Source organism: Muntiacus reevesi, chromosome 5 (genome assembly GCF_963930625.1).
Source record: "Muntiacus reevesi chromosome 5, mMunRee1.1, whole genome shotgun sequence".
Lineage (NCBI taxonomy): Eukaryota > Metazoa > Chordata > Mammalia > Artiodactyla > Cervidae > Muntiacus > Muntiacus reevesi.
Genome location: NC_089253.1, coordinates 9,562,397 through 9,590,279, shown reverse-complemented (window position 1 = coordinate 9,590,279; position 27,883 = coordinate 9,562,397). Strand labels below are relative to the sequence as shown.

At 36.6% G+C, this 27,883-nt stretch overlaps 1 protein-coding gene and 1 long non-coding RNA gene across 9 annotated transcripts in view; both read right to left on the bottom strand.

Moving 5' to 3' along the window:
• Nucleotides 1–27,883, bottom strand: part of PICALM (phosphatidylinositol binding clathrin assembly protein) — a 94,117-nt gene that overhangs the window by 60,064 nt on the left and 6,170 nt on the right. For all 8 annotated transcript variants that reach the window (XM_065936911.1, XM_065936912.1, XM_065936916.1 and 5 more), the window contains exons 2-3: nt 3,328–3,470; nt 112–187 (exon numbers count right to left, since the gene is read on the bottom strand). In XM_065936911.1, the coding sequence (XP_065792983.1) occupies nt 112–187; nt 3,328–3,470 (219 nt within the window). The remainder of the gene's footprint in view (nt 1–111; nt 188–3,327; nt 3,471–27,883) is intronic.
• LOC136169137 (uncharacterized) lies at nt 12,040–23,966 on the bottom strand. Its single transcript, XR_010663384.1, has 2 exons — nt 12,428–23,966; nt 12,040–12,189 (listed from the first exon to the last, which is right to left on the bottom strand). It is a non-coding gene; the product is annotated as an uncharacterized lncRNA (long non-coding RNA).

Sequence of the window (27,883 nt, the reverse complement as noted above, 5' to 3'; positions counted from 1 at the left end):
AAAACATGAGGCTCCTCCATAGCATATGTTCTAAAGAACAGAGTTCAACTCTGCAGTAATCCTCAAATGGGGTCACTCTTGATTTTTCTGTAATGAATAAGGCGTCTTTACCTTGCAATCCACTTTTATCCAAAAAATTGCTTAAGTTAAACAACGTGTTTCTTGAAGCCAAATACTGAATGAAACGCTGGGGGGAGAAAAAGACAACAAATAATTATGTCAAATAGTACTGCCATCTAAGAAACTTTGAGAATTAGGGGGGAAAGTGGTGGTTAACACATTAAAAAGTTTAAATTTATCATCTTCAGTCCTCCTAAAAACATAAAACATATTTTTCACTAGCATGCAGGAATTTATTAAAGTCTAATGCCCACAGCTATGGTATTAAAGTTAAAAGGAAACAGGCACTTTTAACTAGAAGCGCTTTACTAAGGCATATTATGGCTACAGCTAATCATACTCAGATGGTGCCTTTATTTTAAAACAGGTATGTAGTGATCCAAACTTATATTATTTTTTTTTAAAAACAGAACATTAGTAATCATATTGGAGTATAACAGAACAGATATCCTCTTATCCACAGTCCAGATTAAAGATCATCACTTTTGATTCCCTTACAGAATCGAATTACATACTACTAAAGACACACGCCTTCAAAACCATTCCCTTCTCTTCCTCCCTCTGCAGAGGCAATCACTTTTCTGAAGTAGGTTTTTATCATTCCCATGAATGCTTTTTAAAATTTTACTACATATATAAGGATCTAAAAACAGTACATAATTTTGTCTTCTATTTTAAATTTACAGAAATTCTATACTGTACTTATTCTTTTCCAATGTATTTTTTAATAAGTTCTTCCCAAGAATTATCCATTTAATATATGTACATCTAGTTCACTCATTTTCAACAATGTTTGAGTATTTCAACAAACTATTACATCCATTATATATCCGTTTCTACATGGATATTTAAGTTCTTTCCAATTTTACTATTATTAACGATGTCTCACTGACGTCTTTGTACTGGTCTCCACCTGCAGGCATGCAAGGGTTTCTCATGATATATACTTAGGGTTGAACTGTTAGCTCAGCAGGGGTATAAAAATTCATCATCTCAAAATACTGTCAAACCCCTCTCCAAAATGCTTACCACAGAACACTACCTTAATTTCCTTTTACACACAACCTCTAAAACAGCTAAAGAAACTCTTTTCAATTTTGTAGGACAAATTTTAAAAGGATTACTTTTGTAAATGTATGCAGAGGACTACTATCAATTTTATGTACATGATCAACTTCTCTGACTCAATAGTGTTCATCAGAGATCACCACAAACTAACAAACCACGATTCTGAAAAACAATCTGTAAATCAAAGACTCCTGTTTCATCATTTATCCTAAAACAACTTGTTTCAAAATGCATTAAAATGTCCTAAGACAAAAAAAAAATCCTAAGGCAAAATAACACTCTATGATTTTCATAAGTCTCGATGATTCCTTCTTGTGAGGGGCTGTCCTGTGCACCTTTCAGATGTTCAGCACGCCAGCAGCCTCTGCCTACTGCATGCAGTAGCATCCCCTCCAGCTATGCCAATGTCCTTGAGGGTGAAAGTCACTCGCCTGCCTTGCCCTACTTCAGAACAACTGTTCTAGAGAATCTCCATTACCACAGCATAGGGAAACTCTATGCATACTCTGACAGACCAGTAATGCCTGCCAATGCAAAAACGTCAGGCTTGTACAAACTAGCACACAAAAAAGAGGGGGGGCGCCAAATTTCTATCGGCTGCTGAAGGGAAACAGTTCATCTGAAAACCACTACTGAAATGCTACTTTTCTCTTCCTGTCAGTCAGTTGTAAGGAATGACAGTCAACTTTCTATTTCTTTGCCTTTTAAAAAGGTTTTGCTTCTGGTATTATCACCGTTGGGGCCTCCCAGGTGGCTCAGCGATAAAGAACCCACCTGCCATTGCAGGAGACCCAGGAGATGCGGGCTTAATCCCTGGGTCAGAAAGATCTTTGGAGCAGGAAATGGCAACTTACTCCAGGTCTTTCCTGGAAAATTCCATGGATAGAGGAGACTGGCAAGGCTACAAGTCCATGGGGTCACAAAGTTGCACACGACTGAGCACTGGGCAAATTATTACCTTATTCACCTCTGAAAGTCACCACCGAATGTCTGCCTCTTTAACTGGCACTGCAGTTGATTATATTTGTGGCTTTTTCTTCCTAAAGAATAAACTACATAGTTTATTCTTTAAGGCAAAAAATACATACAAGCCTGAAATTCTTCTGAATAGATGATCATGATCTTGGGTAAATACATTCCTAATAAAAGTAGAAACTATTAGTCTAGTTAAGATGAAAATGTTTTAGGTTGCACTGAAGCTAGTATATCCAAATTTTTCTACTGACTCTGTATACTGCTAAAAATGAATTAGAAAGCAACTGAGTAACATGTCCTAAAAATGGGTTACATGTATTACCTAAGTAATCATACTTCAGGTAGCACTCCTGAAAATAATTTTTAAAACTTAAAAACTATAAATATAATAAAAAAAAGTCCCTCCTCATCTCAATGGGAACTATCTCCTAGCAATCAGTGGTCTGCATTTTTCTAAGGCACATACCAAGGTCCTAGATTTATCTAATTCCATTCAAACTTTCTTTAAACACAGTTTTAAATATTCCATTTGACACAATTTTACAAATAAGCATACTAGGCTGAGAAAATCAAGAACTCAAAAATTAGCTATTGGGCTATCATGGAAAACAAGATGATTCTCTCCAGACATTAAATTGCAAAGGTTTATGCATCTTATTCGTTACCCTTTTTGGGTAACAAAGACTTTAGACACAACTCTGCTGAAGAAGGTATTCTTCAATCAGTCCCTCTAAGCAAAATGCCATCTTAGTCCTTAATATCACAGCCTTGAACTAGGCAAAGGGCTTCTACAGACAACTATATGAGATCAGACAGAAATCTGACTGGGCTGTAATGAAAAACCAAATGAATAAAGACAAACATATAACCTATACACAGAGGCCTGCAAAAACCAGAGCTGCTTATGGAACCCATCTCCAGGAATTAATCTCTGCTTCTCGATCCCATTACTGAAAGTCCCCTATGCTCTGACCCACTTTCTGCTTTCTGACTTAAAAGGCAGGGAAAAAAGTGTAGGGTCTACTGTTCTATTTCTGCATAAGCACCTTGCCTTTTTGACCTATATCATTCAGTTGCTATATGTATTTCTGAGGTGTCAGTGGGAGAAGCAACCTGAACCAGTCAACACCCCCAGGAGACTTGTTAACCAAAAATACTGCTTACCTCATTTCCATACACCATCAAATGATGAGTTGTAATGAGAGATTTGAAGACCACCACCCAACTACTGTTAGTAGTTCTTTCAAATAAACTGTCTGCTAACTGCGGGATGTTCACATTCATCTCATTTGTGCACTGAATTAAGTCTGCAATAAAAAAAAAAAGATTAATTTACTCTGCTTTATTTTTAATGCTAGGTCTGCATACTAATAGAGTAAAGATTTAACAAGAGTGGAACAAAAATGGATAGTTTGGAAAAGTCGTAAAAATCCTCTCAATAGAACAACTGAGACAGAACTTCTATCTGAGAAGTAAACAGGGCATTGATTCAGTTCAGTTCAGTCGCTCAGTCTCTTTGTGACCCCATGAACTGCAACACGCCAGGCCTCCCTTTACATCACCAACTCTCAGAATCCACCCAAAGCCATGTCCATCGAGTCAGTGATGCCATCCAACCATCTCATCCTGTAATCCCCTTCTCCTCCTGCCCTCAATCTTTCCCAGTATCAGGGTCTTTTCCAATAAGTCAGCTCTTTGCATCAGGTTGCCAAAGTATTGGAGTTTCAGCTTCAAAACCAGTCCTTCCAATGAACACCCAGGACTGATCTCCTCTATCACATAATTAATCAATAATATCATAAAGTAAATCAAACTTCCTTCACCTTGAAGTACATTTTATTTATCTCAAAAGGAACTGCTTCAGGCCCTTGAGTAACTTTCAGTTCTCTTACTTTTCATAAAACTATTGAATTACAGTACTAATAATATTCATCCCTATACTTTAAAAATTCATACATAAACAGACACAAGCTAAGGTCAAACACCTTTATTACACCTTTATTAAAATCCTCCCTAGAATGCTGCGCTTGTACTAATAGAGCAGATTTGTGGTGTGTGAGGGGACAAGATTCTTTGTTTGTTTATTCAAAACAATTCTCATTCTTTTCTCCCTTCACTTCTGAGTTAGCTCAGTTTTCACTTGATAGCAACTAGCTAATATTGACAGACAAAACTGAAAATGGGCTGAAAGTTTCTCAGTGCAATAATTTCCAAAGAATTGATCCAGGAACTCTACTCAATTATTACTCTGAAAACAGGTAAAACAATATAAGTTCTAACTTCATATTTTAAAATATAAATAACTGGAAAGCATTACCATAAAATAGTCTAAACTACAATTGTTGTAGCACCAAAACTGAAAGAAAAAGTTAATATAGCTCTCAGAATTTCACCTCATATCTGCTTCACAGATATTGTTGGCAAATTCAATGAAGAAAATACAAAATATGATCCAATTTACACATGTAATGAAGATCAAGAAATGAGTTGTTTTAAAAGTATGCATAAAACAAAATGCATAATAACTACCTCAGTTATAAGTACCATTAAGGGGGAAAATATGAGTTATTTGTGACTCATTAAAAGTTTGTCCACTTTTCACCTTTAGTACCTGATGATTAAATATGAACTCAAGTGATCTAACTTGACTGTGACTGCTAAAAAGAAACAATGCAACTATGACCATTTATCTGCTTATAATCTTTCAAAAATGTTTGTTCTAATAGGGCCAATTTCTGTACAAAGTAACATTTGATAAGCAAATGCATTTTAGATAAGCAGTTACCCTGGCCAACAATGCCTGAACAACAAAGCACAAAACAGTCAAAGAGAATGTCCATGGAACACAGCCTTTCACAATTGAGACTACTTGCAACAAAAACTGAATAGTTCATTCAACTTGGTTTGTAGGGCTCAGCTTCTGATATTTTACTTCTGCTATTTTAAATTTTATCTCTGCCTTCTTGAACAGTACTTTATACCTGCCCTAAGACACTGAATATATTGTACTTGCCTTATTCCAAAGATAAACTTTGTCTCTCTCAAAATATAACTTACTGAGAGCAAGGCCTAACTGAGTTCTGCTCATCTTGAATCCTTTAAAACGTCAAACACAGTGATCAAGTTTTGATTTTAATTATATGAAGTTATATTCCTAGCTTCCTGTTTTCCCATGGATTTATTCTTATGTATCTGTATTTTTCTTTATCCTTCCAGAAATTATCTTTGTAAGTTATTCATTTCTTTAACAGTTATTTCTCACAATGACATCAATAATCATTTTACTCCTCTTACTTTCCAAAACTGAACCTGTCACAAAATTTTTTGTCACAATACTTGCCCAAGGGCACTTCAACATGTCTGTATGTGTTCGCACACCCACATGTTTGTGAACACTCCCTAGAGCCCATCAAGAACCAAGTCTCTTAAACTTGTAGATATTCTACCTTCTCTCCACCCCACTATCACTGACAAAGCAGGAATGAAGATCCTATGTTTCCCTAATTAGAAGTCAGCCAGTCCTGGGAGTATTTAGAAGTTGGGGGGAGGGATTGTCACACTCTCTGAAGGGCTTTACTGGCATATGACGACAAAGATGAGGGAGGGAGACCGTCACCCAATGCACAACTGACACTCCGCAGTTAAAAGCTGCCCCGCCCCGCTCAGTGGTAAAGAATCCACCTGCAGGAGACACAGGTTCAACCCCAATCCAGGAAAACCCCCACACACCACAGGGCAACACGGCTCTCTGCACCACACCTACTGGGCCTGTGCTCTAGAGCCCGGAGCCGCAACCACCGAGGCCCGCGTGCCTAGAGCCCACGCTCCACACCGAGAGAAGCCACCGCAGTGAGAAGCTCATGCACCTCAACCAGAGAGCAGCCCCACGTCAACAAAGACCGAGCACTGCCAAAAATAAACATTAAAAAAAAAAAGTTGCTCCACCCAAAACCATCCCCACTAAGAAAATGCTGGACTAACTGGTCTCTTCACTTCTAATAACATCTCATATGGGGTCTCACCCACCCAACATGCCCAAATAAAAACTGGCCATGACACTGACTAACCTCAATGATCTCCCAACTGCACACAAGAATGGCATACATTTCATCTTTGTCAACATCCTCCTTGTTGAACCTTAACTTCCAAGACAGGCTTCCCTGGTGGCTCAGATGGTAATCTGCTTGCAATGTAGGTGACCTGGGTTTAATCCTTGGGTCCTGCAGATCCCCTGGAGAAGGGAACGGCTACCCACTCCAGTATTCCTGCCTGGAGAATCCAATGGACAGAGTCTAGAGGGCTATAGTCCTTGGGGTCACAAAGAGTCGGACACGACTGACCAACTCACTCTCTCTCACACACACATACACACTGCTGCTTCATACCCAAATCCTTCCACTCTTGCTCATTCCTCAAAATGAATGATGTATTTTCCTTTGTGAAATACTCCTCTCCACAGACTAAGGTACCCACCACACCAACACTAAAGCTGGTACACAATTCTACACTCTCGTCTAGAATCAGAGATTTTAAAAGGAATCTGCAGGTACTTTTGTTGGTAATTTTCCATACTCTTAATCAGGGAGGTAAATAAACCACTGGATTAGTCAGACAGCCTGATGCTAAATGAAGCCAAAAGTGTAGATTTCAGTTTCAATGAGCATGTTACACATTAGATTACGTATATTCTATCTATGGTATATTCCCTTTGTGATCAGCTCTCCTCCTCACTTTGCTTCAGTTACACTAATGTCTCCTTTGCAATGCCTCCCACGAGCCAAGCACTCTTAACCTCAGGTGTTCAGTATTTTGTTCCTTCTGCCTAGAATACTCTTTTCCCAGATATCCACCCTTCTCTTACTCCCTGAGTTTATTCCTATAGACCTTTGCTCAAATGTCACCTATCAGATGAACATCTCTATTTATAAAAAGTAACAACCCTTAAGGTAAATCCTCTACCTCCAAACCCTCACTATACCCTCTTACTCTGTTTAATTTCTCTCCAAAGCACTTATCATCTAACTCATTTTAACTTGTTTAATGTCTTTCTCTCCCAGTTAAAGTATAAGTTCCATGTAGGGAGGGCTCTGTTATGTTCTCTGCTGGATTTCCTAAGAATAGTGCAATGCATACAATGGTCACTCACACTTTTGGAACAAATAACATTTATTTTAGTATGCACTTGAGCAGCCCTAACATGACCATTCAAAATGTATTTTTTACACAAATTACACCAACAATCTACAAGTCTTTGCACAACCTGCAATTCCCAAAAGGTTAAAAACAGACCTGAGCCCATCACATGCAAAAAACTCAACTTCAAGTTAAAGGGGATCCAGCAAATAATGGTTTATTGTAATGGTATGAAAACTATATTTCATGATATTTAGAAATGACCACATTAAAATGAAAGGAAAACTCCAGAAACTAAAATGTAACACTTCATATATAACAGGAAAAATAGGATAAGAGTTCATGCATAAATTCAGAGTAGACCAAATACAAAAAAACCAAAGATATACAAACATTTCTGGGAGAAAATATAACTGCACGGTTACACAAACTCTGCCTAACACACTTGCCTGTAGTACTTTAACTCAACCAGTCATTTTCTCCAGGGGTAATTTTTCCTCTGAACAATGTTTCTACTATAGTAGTAACTTGAAAATGCTTCTAAGCTTGAGCCCCAACAACTCAGGAAGAAAAATGTTTTCCACACCTCTAATCAACCAAAACCCAATTGTTTCAGACAAACATCAACATATCATGGCAACCTTGACAAGTACTGCTTTTCTCATTCCCAATTCAGATTTCATTTCTTAAAAAGCACAAACTTGAAAGTAAATTTCCTTTACCATCAAAAGGCTTCCAAAGTAGAAACTCATCTTATATTTTCATTTAGCTGTTTACCTTGAGAATATAAAAACTGTAAAACCTTATTTAATATTACATTAGTAACAAATCCTAAACGCTACACTCAAAAAAAAAATAACTATATGGCATATAGGCTCTCTGCTTTAAGTACAGGTGAGAATTCATGAGGATTTCTAGGATTTAAGAGCAGAGGAAAACAGGCCTACTATGGAAATGAAGAGCATTCTTTCACACAGAGACAGCAGAAGGAACCAATCTAAACTTTTAAAACAAAATGCTCATTTTTATTATTTAATATGCCTCTTCAACAAACAAGGTCTGGGGTAGATAAAATAAATGTTTACTGCATTAACACAGGTAAGGTACTGACCCAAAGGTAAGGTCACAGGAGCTCACTACCAAATACCAGACTTAGTAACAGAATTAAATTTTTTGTAAAAGATAAGGATGCTTGGACACATACACAAAGCAAATACCCAACTAGCCAATTTAATGCAAGTTCTAAATTTCTAGCTAACTTTAATAAGAAAAGCAGTAAAATGAAAAAATATATATATTTTTGTATTCATCAGGAAATGTTCAGTGAAGTACAAAAATTAAGAAATAGCCAGTTACCAGACAGCCACAGACCTGTACTGACTTGTCGAAGGGTAGATTTCCACAAGTCAGGCAACCCAGTCAGTGGCATACACCATTAGCAGAATGTAAAAGCCTCAAGTTCTCATCTAAACAGGCACTCACTAGGTTATATCAAAACTACACTGATACCCAAAGTAGATTTTCTAATAAAAGAGCTTGCCTAAAGCTAGTCTTTAAAAAAAAAGCACAATGCATCACAATCATTTAGCCACATATTACTGTCTCTTTCAAAAGGGTCATTTCGAAAGATACTCCTTTTGCAACTGCCTTCAGAAATTATTTTAGTAACGTAAGACTGTTCTCTTCAATCATCTAGAAAACTGGAGACACACTCAATTTGGAAGGCAAATGAAGTGGTTCATCAAATGTTGCTTCGCTGAACAGATCTTCGAAACTCTTCTTGGGTAGGAGTACAAATAAAAATATTCACCAAGAAACAGCAACAACAGGATAAAGAAAAGCTTCTGAACTTTTGCTATAAAGTATTAGCAAAATTTTTTTCATGTAGGAAAAGTCTGAAAAGTATTTAGAAAACATGCAAGTTGAAATCAGACCTCAACCAAAAGATGTCTAGGAAAGAGAATGAACCGTCTTACATCATTCAATTTTTTGTGTAAAGGGTCACAAAATATGGTCCAAATTAAGATGTAGCTGTTACAATTTTCTGTAAAGTTTGTGGGATCCTCTGTGAGAAATGTGTTAGACTTTCACGTAATTTCCATTAGAATTAACTCAAAAATACAACCTTTACAGACTGATTTATACCTTAAGAAACAAATCTAATCAACATTTTAACTGGATTTAAAATTAAAACTAGGGACTCACACAGAATACTCAGTATAAGTAATAAGGATTGAGTTAACTTGAAAGAGGAGAGAAAGCAGCATTCAAAGCACTAAAAAGAAACGACAATGATATCCAAAAGGTTTTGATAAGACCACTATGAAGCTAAGGTACCTAAGTCACAATGTGAGCGGACACGTTCAATAATGGAGGAATAGCTCATTAAATAGCAGCAGTCTGGTAGTGAAGTACTATGAGGCCGACAAATACACAGAAAAGAAAAAAAGCTGAGTGGGGAAAATGCTCCCAGTATATTATACCAAAACTGCGTTAAAGAATAACACAGAGTAACATTAAGAGCTCAGATATACTATATTTTCTAATGTATGGCATATTTGCCCAAATACGGGGTGATGCAAAAAGAACTCAACACTTTCAAAATTACTCAGCAACTAAGTTACACGTAGAACAGCTAGTTAAAACCAGTATGTAAAGGAACTATATCACTATTATTTCCATAATTTCACAAATTTCAGTGAGGACCTCTCAAGTCACAGCAAACATGTACTGTAACTAATTTCAGACCGTTTAGAGCACACCATGATCACTGGAAGAAAAGAGAGCACTGCTATCTTCCTTTACTTCCTCACGGACGAGGAAGAGGTGGTAGAAGCAGGAGAGCTGCAAGTGCAACAGCTGGAAATCTGGTAGCCACTGCTGCAGAGGGAGACCAACACTTTTGACTATAAGTTCAGTCTTACACCATTGTAGGTGAGTCCTGAGGAAACTCCAGAACCAACAAAGAAAGTAAGGCAAACTTCCATCTTACTAAAAAAAGTTACAGCTGTAGGGAAAAATCAACCTGTTGGCACAACTAGGTATACTATTTCTGTCACTGTGTTTTCTGCAAAAATGAATGGATTAAGGATTCACACTGGTGAAAACTAGGATTCACACTGGTGAATAAAGATAACTTGATAGCTTGATAATTATATATCAGTACATCACCAACTCAACGGACAAGAGTTTGGGTAACCTCCCGGAGTTGGTGATGGACAGGGAGGCCTGGCGTGCTGTGGTTCATGGGGTCGCAAAGAGTCGGACACGACTGAGTGACTGAACAGAACTGACAGTTATATTAAGAGCATGATGGTATAGTTATATTTAATCTGGTTATTGAGTAGTAAGTTCTTCTTTCAACTGTTTTTTTTTAATCACACAAGAGGTTTTGCACCCCTTAAAAACGAGTCAACAGAAAAGCTGCTATAAATCCTCACAGATTCTCGCATCCCTAGCTCTCAATTTTAAACAAGGTTTTTGAAGAAGATATATTAACCTGAAAACACCTTCAAGAGTGCTAATTTCAGGTGCTTATGGAGACTACCAAAAGAAATCAACTTTTTTAGGAAGAGGAATAAAAAACATAACAAGATTTAGGAAGTGTTGAGCATCTTCAGAACACTTAAAAACAGAAAGGATTGGTCTCCTGTATATCTGTAGCAAAGGAAAGAAGTATAACTATCAAAGGTATATCTAAGAGAAGAAAGAATTTAAGTTGCAGATGGAGCTAGGTAAACAAAGCCAACCCTAAGGTACTCTACATTAATATTTTGCTGAAATTTCTCTCTTGTATCACAGATTACACAGCCAAGTTTGCTGAACTGTCGGTAAAATTTAAAATAAATTGCTTTTGTTAATGGAATCATCAAGCAGTTGCCTTAAAATTTTAATCACACACGAAGCATCTTCTTCAAATCAGCTTAAACTACTGTCTCTTAAAATTACCTATTATTATTTATGCATGTCTCTTTATGACAATCAATTTGTCATAAATACATAAAAATCCCACAACAAGAACAGAAGTTCAACTCATGAAAGCATTATATGGAAAAACAGTGTCTTGGAACACTCTCAGAATTCAATGCCACTACCTTCTTTTTCAAATGAAATAGTCCTTTCACCCCTATGAAAATGTTTCAGCCTACTATGTAAGCAGTTGTAACATGCAAGTCTGAAAAGCACCGTGTTGTGGTGCACTCCGCATTCCTACCAGCAGATGGCGGGCTGTACAGAGAAACAACAGGACTCTGTAAGAACAGACACTTGGGGCTTTCCAGGGGGCACGATGGCCAATAACCCACCTGCCAATGCAGGAGATGCAAGAGATGTGGGTTTGATCCCTGGGTTGGGAAAATCCACTGAAGGAGGAAATGGCAACCCACTCCAGTATCCTTGTCTGGAAAACCCCATGGACAAAGGAGCCTGGTGGGCTACAATCTACGGACTGGGTCGCAAAGAGCTGAACACTATAGTGGGTGAGTGAGCACACACACACAAAGAACAGTCATGGGTCCAAGCTTAGCTATAAACAAACGCCTTAATTTTTAGGTTGTTTAGGATTTCAGGCGGTTTCCGAACCTAGATAACTTTAGTCCTAACCCAGATTTCAAATAAGATCTCAGAGGTGAGGAGAATCGCATTTTGGTAAGCACTATCTCAGAGGTACTATTACAATATCTAATTTTCCAGACAATGTAAGATAACAGTAAGAAGTCACTTAATAGAATAAAAACACATCACTTAAGAATAAAAAATTTTATTTAAATTGAAAAGGAAAACAAAAGCATTACAGTGTTCCAACATAAAAAAAAATCACATGTCCATGGCATAAGCACAAGCTGTCCTCCTTCCCTTCTTTGAAGATCTGAAGTTTCAGAATTACAATCCCACCTATAGAAAAGAAAACAATGTTATTAAGTATGTACCAAGCAATTTAAGAGTAAATGCCAAAATTACAAACTCGTTTTTTACTACATTCTAAGAACTTGATAACAGTTCATCAATTCAGTTAAGGAGACATACCACGACTCTCAAAAACAATCAAACACTGGATCAGAAACACACAAAATCTGATTTCCTAAGCAAAATAAAAGGTCAGCTAACAACATATTACAAGTTCTGTACTTACCTCTACCAATGCTGTAAATCAGAACAGTCCAGGACTGCAGAAAATATGGAAAGAATTCTTTCATTCCACCAAGCACCAGGTAAAAGGAATCAAAGCTTAAAAGTCACTGTGAATGCACATTACAGTTCACTAAAGGAGAAAAAAAAATTACGTAGAGAAGTTCAAAGAACTGGGACTAAGTCTGGAGAAAAGTCTGCTATTAGCAGGGGGTGAGCAAGTGTCCTCGTTTTCCTGGAACAGCCTTGGTTTACACCTGTTGTCCCAGTGTTCCATTCAGACAGCATATACTTTCACTCTCAAGAGTGCCCCAGTTTGGAATATAAATTATTTGTCACCCTAGTTATAAGTGACCTAATAAAAGTCTACATGCAGCTAAGGAATTAACACACTATCATCATCTACTCCCAGTGTATTTGCATTTTTCTTTCTTTGAGGGCTAAATTCTGGTTCTTCCCTAGCCTTCCTACACAAACATGCTTCCACTCTATTTTGTCCTCTCATCCCCAACAAAAACCTCTACGTAAATGATTCTCAGATTTCTTCTCTGGGAAACTGTAAAATACTAGCAATTTTCACTTCTATTTCCAAAAATATTTTATGTTTAAAAAACAGAAACATAATCTCAACTGTTACACAAGACTGTCCCACCATTTTTAAGTGATCAAGATTCATTCTTAGATTTGTTAAAATAAATTCAGGCATCTTTTTTTTGCTTTTATTATTCACATGTGTGGCATGCTATTTTGTACATGTGTTGATATGATAGAACAAATATTTGTAGATTTATAGGTGAAACAAAAGTCCATTTCTCCACTCTAAGATCCAGAGAGGAGGAGAGATGAAGAGGCAAGAAGTCCTCCCCACAGCTAGATTAATGTTACTCAGTAACAGCCAAGCCCACGTCTAGAAAGCAGGAATCCAAAAGAATTTTAATGGCGTCTCTTAAGAATTTAAATCTGTCTAGACAGAGAGAATAATAAATTGTAGTTAGCCTCTGTGCCAGAGTCTACCTCATCCAGAAAATACAAGTTTCATGTCTCCAATGCAATTAGAACAACAGAATCTTTATATTTCATCTTCCCACAACTTTGCAAACCTCAGTGTGAACAGAAATTCCATTTCTTCTATAACACTCATTGCATGGGGTCACAAAGAGTTGGACACGGCTGGGCAACTGAACAGCAACAACACTCATTGCATAACACACCAAATATTTAAGAAATACACAATAGTGGACAAAGTTTCTGCCACTATATACTAGTGAGAGAAACAACCAATAAAGGAACAAATGCACATTAAATGGTGAAAAGTGTGAAGGATTTCTTAGCCCTTAAAAAGAATGCGACAAGTGTTAGGAGGAGGCTGTTATTTATACATGATAATCAGGAGCCTTGGATAAAGACTACTGAAAATTACAGTAACAATGAGAGTGTGTCACCAGTGGCTTGGAAGCCTATGAACTGACTGCCGTGATCACTTACCATCACCCACATAACACAGAAGTACGGAGGCATTCCATCACCTGTCTGCCTCACCCTTGCCAAACCTAAGTCATGAACAGCAACCTTGTTGGTCCTGCAAAAGCCTCTAGCATTACCCAGACAGTTCAGTAAGAGGCAGCGGGAGTCTCATTTATTCACACACTTCACAATTAAAGCAGAGCAGTATGTCCCCCTTCAGTGAGTCAAAGCAGCACCAGTCATCTACCACAGTTCATGAAGCAGGCACTCTTCAGTAAAAGCCATTTCTGAAAAATCTTTTTTCTAACTGATATAAACAGTAGTGACAGATACAACCCAAAATAGTAACCATCAAATAACAGCCCATCTACATGCCTTTAAATTTTGAAATAGTGCTCTGTAAGTGAAAACTGTGAGCAAATAATACATTATTAATACATCACTCTAAACTAACGCCAAAGTATTTTTCCTAGTAATTACTAGGAGCATTTCAGCCAAAAGATCTCCATTCTCATACATTTCATAACCATACAGCTGTTTTTATAAAATTCACTATAAACCCATGTTTGCCCATTTCTCAGCATTAAAAAAAAGAATCTGAAAAGTTCATGACAAATGACTTTCGTATAAAGCATAACATATTCTGAGATTAAAATCTACTTTATAAAACTGCTAAAATTGAAGATATTATTTTTTCAACTTAAAAATCCCGTGTAAACTACACTTCAGTAATATTAAAGAATAAAAAAACCCACCAGTTTAAATCTAAAAGCTTGGTGAAAGTCCAAACTTTGACCATCAAAGTATGTTTGTTGATCTGAAAACTTTTTTTCAGAACTATGCAGGAGAATAGGGAAGTTCCAAAATAAAGTTATCTGAATCACTCTATGTTTAAAAGTCATTAACCTAAGTTTATTAAAGCAAAATTCAGCATTTTGAAGATTAGTTCTTCTATTAAAAATAACATAATCATAACTTGTTCTGCACATTCAACAGTTAATCATGGACTTATTTCTCCTAAATATAAACTTTAAGTATTTCTCAATATAAGACATTTTTATAAACTGACCTCTACTACTACAGAATTTGGAAACAATGAATTTAACACAACATATATTGTACATAGCAATTACAGTGGGTTTTTATTTAGTTCTGCTTTTCTGTACCAACTTCAGTAACACTAATAATAAAAGACAGTTTGCTCTTTCATGCAAGTATCTATATTTAGGTACAGAGAATATCACAAATAGTTTTCAATACTCACATTCTGTCTCTGAATGGATATCTGAGGAGTTCCTCAAATTTGCAAGAATGTATCTTTCACTTGATTTGTTAAGATAATATAAATCCTAAAACGGTCCAGGCAAGTAGCAGGAAAATTTAACCACCTTTCTCCCTTCATTTTACAATACCAACCTTGCACCAATTTCTCTTTTGCCATAGTGACAAGGGCTCCCCAAATAGCCTTCTACCCAACTAAAATGCTACTATTTTGAAGACTGCTACTTTTAGAGCAAAATCCTTGCCTAAGTTTGACAAATACCAGAGAACATTAGCTTTCTCCTTCACTGATATACTGGCTACCTTACAGAAGGCTTGATTGGCAGGTGGGGAGAGGGGGGGTATGTTTTTAGTTCTTTCTATTCCTTTGAAGTTCGCTTCTCCCTATTAAGAGTTCTTCTCTGACACACACTTATTTGACAGTCTGTCCTGAGATAGCCTATCCTATTTGTTTCCACTCTGCTTTGAACAGTAACGATGAGGATGCTATCCCATCAATCACTAAGACTCTGATCCAGGCTGTCCCTCCAACACCTCCCTGCTTGGTCAAATGCGTCTCCATGTGCTAGGGTTGTACTGTAACAGGATGATGTGACGGCAGAGTAACTAGAGGGTCTAGAGCCAAATTTTACATTCACTATTCTATACCTTTATAACTTCAAGGCATGTTAATTACTCACTCACAGTTTCAAGTTCTCTGTTTTAAAAATAGGGACAGCAGTCATTAATTTTCACAAGAATATACTGTAAGACAACATATTCAGAGTACTTTAAAGCACCATGAAATATTAGGTATCATTTACTTTATTGAGTATATTTTATTAGTCAATTTCCCCTCATTTTTAATAGACTACTCCTCCACCACTTTTCCAATATAGTACTATGAAACCACCTCAAACACAAAAGATGTCTTACAAAACCTTCAGAAAATTTATAAAGCCCAACCTCTTCCCACTGAGAAATGTTAACCAGATACTTGCAATCAATCTTAAGAGTGGCAAAATCTTTATACTTGGGGATTTCTTCATACTGGGTTTGCCAAGAAGTTCTTTCATATTCTTAGTCTTTTAATTGTGTATTATTGGTGTCTTTGACAAGGCAAAGAGCTTCCCCTGGTGGCTCAGACAGTAAAGAATCCGCCTGCAATGCAGGAGACCTGGGTTCAATCCCTGGGTCTGGAAGATCCCCAAGAGAAAGGAATGGCTACCCACTCCGGTATTCTTGCCTGGAGAATTCCATGGACAGAGGAGTCTGGTAGGCTGCAATCCATGGGGTGGCAAAGATTTCAACACGACCGAACAACTAACACTTTGACAAGGCAAGGGATGCTGTTATCTCCATTGAAAAGATTTAAATACTTGCTTACCTTAAGTTAACACAAACCAGTAGCTGATTATTTAAAACAGTAATCTTTCACTAGAGGATGGATGAAGACATATACATATTTTCTCTGAATTCTCTTTCTGTTCATTCCACATGGTTCAAGTCTTGTCACCATCTACTCTAATTATTCTAAAATTCACACATTTCCCTTTAGCCCTCACAAACCTAATTTCTAGTACAGACAGTAACCACTTCTTATCTGGTATGTATATTCTGCACATTGGCATCCTCATTTTCATTCTGACTGCAATAAACTGAAGCTGACAGGGTATACCGAAGGAATCATAATATTCAACCCAAGTTCACAAGGAACAGCTTTCAAGATTTTTAGTATTCCCATCTCAAAATGCCTTAAATACTACAAGCCTTAATTTATAAGCAAGGTTAAAAAGCCAAGGTTTCGGCCCCAGAGATGTAATCATTACTAAGTTATAGGAGAGGAGGTAAACTATGTTTATAAAGGGCCTCAAAAGCTACAACACCTTCTTGGTTGGTCACTGGCTAAGTTAGGAAAACCTAACTGATGCGGAAAATAAAAGAAAAAGCATTTTTAGGTTAAGTCTATAAGCCCAAAGATAAGAAGCAGCTTAAGCTTCTCTTAAAAACGTTTCCACCTTCTGATAGGAAGAAGTGGTTTTCTTTCTGCAATCAGTCAAGGAGTGTCTCAAGCCTCCTGAGCTGCTTTATAAATACCCTTCTAACTTAGCTGCCAGTTCCAACTCTATAATTAATTTCTTTTTGTATAGCTAATTTTAAGTCGGTACTTATCCTTCTTGTTTACTGCCACTCAGCTATGTTTATGCAGTGTTTCTGGGATGTGCTACTGAAGTCACATGAAAATAATGCCTTTGTCCACTCTAGGTCACCAATTTTAAACAACCTTTTGCAAGAATATGAAAAACAACAATAAAGGAGAGTTTATCCCATACCAAGTCTAAAATCTCATACTGAACTAACACCTAACACTAATTCCAAACCTGCTAACTAATATGCAACTATATAGTTCTGTGAAGAAAAGTTATAAAAGTTAATGTTGAGAAAAGAAAAATAAAAAGGGAAATACTGCCTGCTAAACCTTAACTTCTCAGTGATTATTAAAGAGTTGGTTTTACTTCTAAAAACAAATGTACAAATGGGAATAAGGATAATGTGATTGTAACTCCCAGATCTGAAAACAGAAGATGATGTTTTTCATGTAAAGAACAAGCCAGATCTTCAAAAGATCAAATGCAGCTATCCTGTAACCCTCTTGGATATTTAGTTCTTAGAAACAAATTCATGTAGAGCAATCCATTCAATTTTGTATTTATCTTCACAGTGGCCTTATAAATCATAACTAGACCAACTTCTCAATATCTCACCCGAAGCTAGAAACTACAATTAGTGAGATATTTTGTTTTCTACTCTCTTGATAAAAATGGTACACACTTCCAAAATATTGCCCCTCCCTTTTCAAAATTGCTGTCTGAAGATAGGCAAACTGCACTTAAAAAGGTACAATAAACACCGTTGTTGTTCAGTCACCCAGTCGTGTCCAACTCTTTGCGACCCCACGGACTGCAGCACAATAAATTTTACAAGTTTCCTAATATAATTTAGATTGTATACAACTAAGGATTATTCTAAACAATACCAATAAGTTGCTTAAAGTCACAAACGGTGAAAATATTGCCAAAAATAAAGACAGCTCATGCTGTATTCGAAAAGTTAGCTCAAGACTAACTATACATATAGGTACCTGCAAATAAAAGCAAACTTTGGGGGTTTTTTTTGGCTGATCCCTGACCAGGGATTGAACCTGGGTCCTCAGCAATTAGAGTGCAGAGTCCTAACCTCAGAGTCAGGAAACTCCCTGATCTTCCCTTAGTGGTGGTCCCAAGTACACAAATGGTTGCAGACCAAAAAAGAGTAAGCAGCTACAGTCACAAAAATGGATGCAGTGTTGGCCTATTCCAAGTTTCAGGATGCAACCTCCATCCACAATATATATTCACAGTATACATATACTTCAAGAAACAGTCTCTCCATCAAACAAAATTCTTTGAAACAAAAATAATGCTTAGATTTCTACAGTTCTATGAAATCAAAATAAGGGATAAAAATAAGGTTTAAGGCATTAATTCACAAATTCATCACTTAAATAATTTTAAATTACTGTGCAAACGAACACATGGTGATAGATTAGTGATGCATCATTATGTATCTCCCATTATACCCAACAGCCAACAAAAGCAAGATAAATAGCCAGTGTAGACCATTTAGTCTATGTTAAGGGACCACACCATTACCCCTTTTCAGGTATCAAGTACATAATCCTAGCATGAACACTATGAACTTATCAAGTGAACCAACTCACTAAAGACCAAGATCATATCTGAATATTTGCAATAAAGATGAATTCTGTCCAAGAACTTCACATTTAAAGAATAAAACAAAAAAACTGCTGACTAGATAGAGTTCATTCACCAGCCCAGCATAGTTAAGTTCATTATCTTCATCAAAGATTTATTAAAGATTTACTAAGCTATTATCATAGACCAGGCATTGTATTCTGGGTATTGGGGATACCAGGATGAATAAAGCAAGAATCCCCGTTTTCAGAAGAAATAAACAGGCACAAGATGCTATCAGAATTTAAAATAAGAAGACGACGAAAACCAGAAAAAAGAAAAATGCCTTTGCAGATGGACAGAAGAGCAATTTGATTACAATTGCTACTTGCACCCAAAGGGAACAAACAAGAAAGAATGAAACATCTTGTGGTCAACCTGACTGAAAATTCAGAAAAGCAGGCATTTGAAACACAGGTGTGAAGGCTTATAGGAAGTCTTTTATTATCAAGTATTTTAACATTTTACATAATTCACATATTTTTAATAAAATAAAATTCACATTTTTCTTGGCCATTTTCTCCTAAAACAAAGTCACAGAAAACAAAGTTATGCCCCCACTCCCAATGACAGTAAAATACGCCAGTTAAAATTGTTTTTCAAATAAAGATAATATCTTTCAGTAGGTGAGATACTGTAAAGGAGAATGAAGCAAAGCTCATAGAGAAACTTCTTAGTTTCCAAAGCACCAAGCCAAGAACAAAAAAGCTAAAGGGGTCCAAATACAGCATCACAGAGTAGCAGAGCAGGGAGGTAATTTGGAAAACAAGTAATTCAATGAGAAAGGGATCTTTCTAAGGTCATATGGATCTAGGGCCAGCACACCACATTCCGGTTCAGGGCTTATTCCTTGTAAAAGTATAAGAAGTTGCTGTTTCCAAATATAATCTTACATATTTACAAAAATTATATTTCTCAAGGAAAGGCTTTCTCCTAACTATTTCCCATTCCCTAAAAGCTCTCTGTGTGAGCTCTGGGGAATCTCGCTTCCTCAGATTGCCTCACTTCCACCCAAGGTTCTTCACTGCCATTTAAGTGTTAATTTTGTTCTCTATTTCATTCTATCACAGTTATGTTTCTCATTATATATCTGTACAATAAAGCTAATAACACTACCTACTCAACGGGCTTTTTTTTTAAAGTCAACTGAGTTAATGCATGTCAACTGCTTAAGAAAGGATTCTTTAAATCTGAGCTACTATTTCCATCATGCAGGTTATATCCTAAAAAATAAATGATCTGATCAGATTTTGTGTAATAATGAAGACTGAAAAGGTTCCTTAAGGGTCAATAAAATATCTTCAGATCAAAATTAGGAATGTATTACTAGCGTTTAGAAGATTTCCTCAATAATTCATTCCTGAGCAATCTATAGACTCAGAATCCTCCAATCCGCCACTATGATACCGTTTTTAATAATCAAATGAACATGAAATGCTAAAGGCAGTAAAATCTTATTCTCAGCTTATAGATCAGCAAAACCTGCCTCCCCTATTTTAACAGTGGCAGCAGAAAATATAGTACAGCTTTGAAAATCAGCTTTAACTGGGGTCCAACTTTACCTACAGTAGCCAAAAGCTACCAGGAAATGAGCTATATCTAAAGGTCACAGGATTAAATCCATATTCCCCCCACAATCTCATCCCAGATAGTTGTTCCAACTATATTTCCCCTCAGGCCTGACCTGTCCTTCCTCTGGTCTCAAAGCACCCCATTTATCATCTACAGGTAAGGTAGATTCCTTTGTTTACCATCTAGATACCTTTGTTTCCCACACACAGTTCCAGCTTTGCTACCTACAAATGTTTGCTCATGCTCTTTCCTCCCCCTGAAATGCCTATCCCTCCTAATCACCATTTAAGGTCCATTTCTCCTCCTCTACACTACATGGACTTCCCTGGTGGCTCAGATGGTAAAGCATCTGCCTGCAGTGCAGGAGACCTGAGTTTGATCCCTGGTTTGGGAAGATCCCCTGGAGAAGGAAATGGCAACCCACTCCAGTATTCTTGCCTGGAAAACCATGGTCTGAGGAGCCTGATAGGTTATAGTCCATGGGGTTGCAAAGAGTTGGACACAACTAAGCGACTTCACTTTCACTTTCTCCTCCTTTATCAAAAGCAGTTATCTCTCTCCCCTCTATTTTCAATGACATCCATTCTGCATTTATCTTACACTGTTGCCCGGTAATATAACTATCTGTATATGTCATCTTCCTTAGTAGACTGAGGACATGATCAACAATTTCACTTTTAAATTTCTCAACAATCTCAACACAGTAGCTTGTTTATACTAGTAGACAACATGTAATTGCTAATGAGTATATTAATTTCCATTAGACTAAAAAAGTCTTGTTCGGTAGAAATTGAGTTTTAAAAACCTAAAGAAACTAATAATTAATGTATCCTATGTAACAAATTGCTATCAACTGTTAAATCACATAAATCAAACATGCCCCCAAGAATCTTAGCAAACTTTTCCTATTTACACTGACTGTCATCAGATAATAAGATAGTTTGTGTTTAAGTTCATTCATTAAGTTGAAACAAAAAAAATCTCTACCTGCAGACAAGCCCACAAAAAGTCATGCAGTCAGTATACCTGATTCTTTTCATTCAGTGACCCAAACGACCACATATAACAACATTCAGTACTTCTGCAGTTCTATAACACAGGCATTGAAAACTAGGAGAGCAGCTAACAGGAGGAAAGGAATTCTAAAATGAAGATCTGGGCAGAAGAGACTAGAGTTTATCAAGGTAACTCCAGTCCCTGCAAGACACTTAAGTGCTCTCTCGCCAACCTCATCGCCCGGCCCCCCATTCTCATTAACAGTTTACATCCCACCACGTGGCACTCACTACTTACAGTTTCCCCGAACACACCAAAATGCTCTTTCTTGCCTTTGTGTCACTGCATGTGCTAATCTATTCAGAAGGAATTTCTCCGTCCATCTGGCAAATCTCTGTTCATCCTTAAAATTCCTGTTATCTTCTCTATGAAGCTGTCTGTCACTAACTCCTTCAAAATTAATTACTCCACTCCATATTCTGATAATTTATGTAAATAATATTACGCATTTATCTCAATGCATTACAGTTATTTGTTTACAAATTTTCACCATTAGCTCTCATGTTCCTTTTAGGGTAATGACCAAGTGTCATTCATTTTTCCAATATTTCCTAGACTTCAATCACTTTCCCTTAGCACTCCACCTAATCCTTCTTTCTAACCAGGGTTTTTGCTGGCACTGTGCAACTCAACAGAACTCAATCTCAGAACTTTCACCCCATAGTCTTGCTCACAGAACAAGCAAAAGATCTTATATAGTTTCCGAGATAATTTTACTAAAATAATATGAAATTTAAAAAAAATTTGCTCTTAATTTTCCATTTGAGATCTTCTCCAAGAAATATAACATCAAACAAAATGCTCAGTTCTTGAGTGTGTGGGTACACAAATGAATTAAGACTTATCTACATTACACTTTCCAAAAAATTAATTTGGATTTCAAGAAGTCAATCAAGGTCAACATCCAGTTCATTCATTATATAGCCTATTAAAGTCATATATTTCATTTTTAACTATCTTCCTCTGCACTTGACATGTTCTGCCAATGTCTTATAACAAAACACACAAGCAGGCAGCAAGTAAGGCATTTATAGCATTCTGCTGTCAAGTGAACTACTGCAGATAACACAAAGTCTAAAGTCAAAGACTGCCAGGAGTACACTTACAACAATCATACATTAGCAAATAAAATTCATAATAGGGAAAAAAAAGCCTAAGAAACATTTTAAGTCAAATATGCCAATATTAAGTAGGTCCTGGAATAAATAACACTTTAAGTGTGTCAAACTACCCTAATTTTATATAATCTAACTCCGGAAGTCTACTTCTTAACTTCCATAATTCCTCATGTTTTCAAACCATAAAGAATAAAAAGTAACTTCACTATGGAAACAGAAGAAAGGCTAAACAAACAACTACTACTCATAGTGAAGACATTACCCCTACAGCAATCTTTCACTTCCTTCATGAAAAAAACCTAAAACATTATTTGGTAACATATTGGCAACCCCTCAAGAAAATTTTATCCCTCATTCATTCTTTAAGCATCTTTTCATTACAAACTTTCTATATGTTCTATTTAGCACAGTAAAGAAGACATGCAACCATAAACATTTATAATTGCAGATGCTATAGAGAGTTACATCACATGAAAACTGTCATTATGGGGAAGTGTAAGATACTATGGAATCACACACACCATTCTGTGTAGACAAAAATAACTGCTTATTGATCCTCGTGCAACTATGTGTTATCTCTTCACACATTTAAACTACCCTGAGAACGTCAAAAAAAAAAAAAAAAAGTTTGTTGGATTAGATTAAGTGGTCTACCCAATTAAAAATGTTTGATTTGAATTGTCCACAGTCAATGAATTATACCAGTACTGGAGAATGCCATTAAGGAAAATTTTTTCTCCTTCAGTCTCTACTTCTATGTCACACAGAGGAAGCAGAGTTGTACCCCATGTCAACCTCAAAAGAATGGGAAAAACTCAAATATCCTCCTTTTTCCTTACTATCACCTTGCCTCCACATACCATATATAAAAATTAACTCAACACTGATCAAACCTAAAAGAGCTAAAAAACATAAAACTCTCAGGAGTAGTTAAGGCCTAAATCTGCATATCTTGGGACTAGCCAATGGTTTCTTAAGATAAAATAGCAAAAGCACAAATAACAGAAAATACAGAAAAACTGAACTTCAAAATTAAAAAGGTCTGCACATCATATATAAAAATATTATGAATCACTATGCTGCATACCTGAAACTAATAAAATATTGTAAATCAACTATACTTCAATTTTTAAAAGGGCAGGGTGTAGAAGGGTTACTATCAAAAAAGTAGAAAGGTAAAATGCAGGATGGGAAAAAATAAGTCATATAAGTCACATAAGGACCCTACTATCCAGAATACCAAAGAACTCTTCTAGGCTTCCAAATAAATATAGAGTCAAATTTCAAATGGGCAAAGGATCTGAACAAACATATTTTCAAAAATATACAAATGGACAATAAGCTCAACATCATTAAAGAGATGTTTAACATCACTAGTCACTGGGAAAATGTCAAGCAAAATCATTACCAGCTTTCCTGATAGCTCAGTTGGTAAAGAATCCACCTGCAATGCTGGAGACCCCGGTTCGATTCCTGGGTCGGGAAGATCCGCTGCAGAAAGGCTAGCCTATCCACTCCGGTACTCTTGGGTTTCCCTGATGGCTCAGCTGGTAAAGAATCTGCCTCCAATGCAGGGTTCAATCCCTGGGTTGGGACAATCCCCTGGAGAATGGAAAGGCTACCCACTCCAGTATTCTGGCCTGGAGAATTCCAAGGACTGCATAGCCCATGGGGTCGCAAAGAGTCAGATATGACCGAGCAACTTTCACTTCACTTCAAGCAAAATCATTATACACACACACACACACACACACACGTATATATATTTAACTAGGATGATTGCAGTGAAAAAAATTTAATAAAATTTTAAATACCCTGAAAATAATAAGTGTTAGAAAGTATATGGAGAAACTGAAACCTTTATACATTGCTGTTGGGAATATAAAATGGCAGAGCCGCTGTGGAAAACAACCTGGTAAACCCTCAAAAAGTTAAACATTTAACTACGAGAAATTCCTCTCTTTGGTACATACCCAAGAGAACAGAAAACACATGTTAACACAAACATTTTTATGCAGATGTTCATAGCAATACTATTCTTGGTGGATTTAAAGGGGTAAACAACCCAAATGTCCATCAATGGACGAAAGAATAAAATGTGGTCTATCCATAAAGGGAATATTATTAGGGGTTATAGAAAGAACGAAGTATTGTTACATGCTACAATATCCACAAACCTGGAAAGTTTTATGCTAAGTGAAAGAAACCAGACATGAAAGGCCAAGAATTGTATGATTCTCTTTATATGAAATGTCTAGATTAGGAAAATCCATAGATAGAAAGTAGATTACTGGCTGCCAGTGAAAGAGGGTGGCGAGATTGGGGAGTGATTGCAAACAGATAGCTATTTTCTTTTTGGGGTGGTAGAAAATGTTCTGGAATTAGATAGTGGTAAAGGTCATACACAACATTGTCAATATATCTGACGCTATGTGAACTACATCTCAATTTAAAAATTGTATACAAGAGACTTCCCTGGCAGTCTAGTGGTTAAGACTCCCAACTTCCACTGCAGGGGGAGCAGGTTCAACCCCTGGTTGGAAAACTAAAATACATGCGGTAAGGTGCAGCACCCCCAAAAAATTTTGCATAAAAAAATCACTTTGCCTCACAATCCCCCTTTTCACAATAGCTCTGTGTTAGTTAAATGACAAAATTTCAAATTGTTCAATACCATGCATGAAATCAAATTTCTGTAAACAATTGTTTCAAATGCAACAAAAAGGTCTGCAAACCCTTTCCAGTGTGAATATCACTATAATTACTTTTGGTATATACATGAACTAAAGTAAGATTTTTACACACAAGATGTATTTAAAGTGTTATTTCTGTAGTTCTGAAGCTTCCACAAGATAACGAACTCCATTATCAGCACATAAAAATCTTAATACACACACACACCATGATGTTTTTTCTTAGAGCTTATAAATCACATGAGAAGACCTATAAAGACCTATAATTAGCAGAAAAACGTACTGGGTAGGCTGAACTTGCTGGCTGAACCAATATATTAAAATGGGGCTTCCCTGGTGGCTCAGTGGTAAAGAATCCTCCTGCCAATGCAGGAAATTTAGGTTCAATCCCTCGGTTGGGAAGATGCTTTGGAGAAGGGAATGGCAGCCCACTCTAGTATTCTTGCCTGGAAAATCCCATGGACAGAGGAGCCTGGCAGGCTACAGTCCATGTAGTTACGAGAGTTGGACAGCACTGAGTGACTCAACAACCACCATACGTTAAAATACAGCAACTAAGTAGACCCTATGAAGTCACTTATAAAGTACACCTGCTCCCTTTCAGTGAGGATAGAAGTTTGGAAAGCATGTCTAAGTTTCTTCAACCACTACTTGGAAAAAATTTCCCTTGAGTAAATCAGGGCCCCTAGCAAGCTTTCAAGTACCAAGTTTATGACTATAAATACCAGCACCATTTCAGAAATCACTCCTGGAATTCCAAGCATTCAGAGAAGACTTTCAGCAATTCGTACCAGCTCCTGGAATCAACTGATTGATAATCTAGTGGTCTTACTATCACAGCCATCACTATTACCACTCCAACCTTTGCTTATCTCCTAAAGCCTCATTCTAAAACAGTCATCTCTTTTGCATTCTGACATTATCTACTAAGTGTGTGCTTTAACCTTTCTTATATGTACAGTGAAGTTGCTATACAGTTATATAAGGGGAACAGCTTCCACATAGATTACAATGTGATCAGCACCTCCTGGAGCTGTACAAGGAAGCAACTCTGATACATTTCAAATATAACTCTGGTCTCCTACTTAATTCTTAAAATTAATTTCTTCTTTTAAGACCACATCCTCAAAATCATGCATTTTAAAATAGTTTTCAAACTGAGTAGCTGTAACCATGAAATTTTTTTCTTTGCTATACCACCACTTTGGGAAAATCTCAAAATACTGAAACAAAACTAAACCTCAATTCCTCATGGATCCCATGAAATACAGCAATTTGTTATGTTTTTTAATCAATGCTACTGAGCGACTTTATATATAATTTTGTATCCAAATGATTACCATTCATTGGAACTAAGATAATGCCCATAAAAACATTACTAAAATATCTACTGGAATAGACCTCGATGCTATGTCCATAAGTTGTTCATTCAATAGCCTGAGCTGTGACAGGAGATTACGTGCAATCATTCAGCATTTAATGGGTACCCAAAGCGCCACTGATTAGGTAGAGTGAGAAGAGATATACAACAAGTACAAAACAGAACAAAACAAACAAAACAACAGTACAAAAAAGAACAGTTTCTATTCACAATTAAAACACACATGAACCCAAAATATACAGAGAATCAGAATAACCAGGGGGTGTTGTTCAGCAGTGTCCTTATGAAAGAGGTGATTTTAAATGTGAACTTTAACAAAAGCAAGTTAGTTTAAAGAAGGTTAAAGAGGAAGGATGGATCTGTTTTGACACAGAGGGCAAAGATATTCTGTGTCCAAGGAATGGTATCTGCAAAGGACCGCTAACAGTTTGGGAGTCAAGAACTTACTTTGGCACAACTGGTACCTAACCTGCTTAACTGAAAAAGACACAGCTTAGCTATATTTAGAACAAAATACAACAAAACCAAAAAGTGAGGAAAAAGGACTGAGAGTGTCAACTATGGACAGACTTTATCAAGGCCTTTTAGGAAAAATTACATTATTGCTGTTAGAAACTCTCTTTGCCCCAGTGCAGTCTCCTTTGCAAGTCACACACCACATTCTTTCCACTCTACTCAACAGTATGACATAATCAAAGGATTATGTCACATCTCTTGCTTGGTCTTACAATGACTGGGTCACTGTTACCCATCAAATCAAATGCAAAATTACTCTGAGAATGGCAAGGACCATTTACATCTAGTTTCTCAGTTCTTTTCCTCCCATCTTAACAGACACTCTTCCTTCATGTTGCTTTTTCAGTCTCAGAACATTTACAATCTTAAAAATTAAGGAATCCAAAGAGCTTTTATGTGGTTTTTCTGATATTTACTGTGAGGGTTAGAAATTAAAACTGAGAAATGTTTAAAGATTAATTCATTTTAAAAGAGTAAAACTCATCATGTTAACATTTTTCATAAAAAATAACTATTTTCCAAAACCGAAATTTAGAACAGTGGCACTGTTTCATATTTTTTCCAAAACTCTTTACTATCTGGCTTAATAAAAAACAGATGTATTCT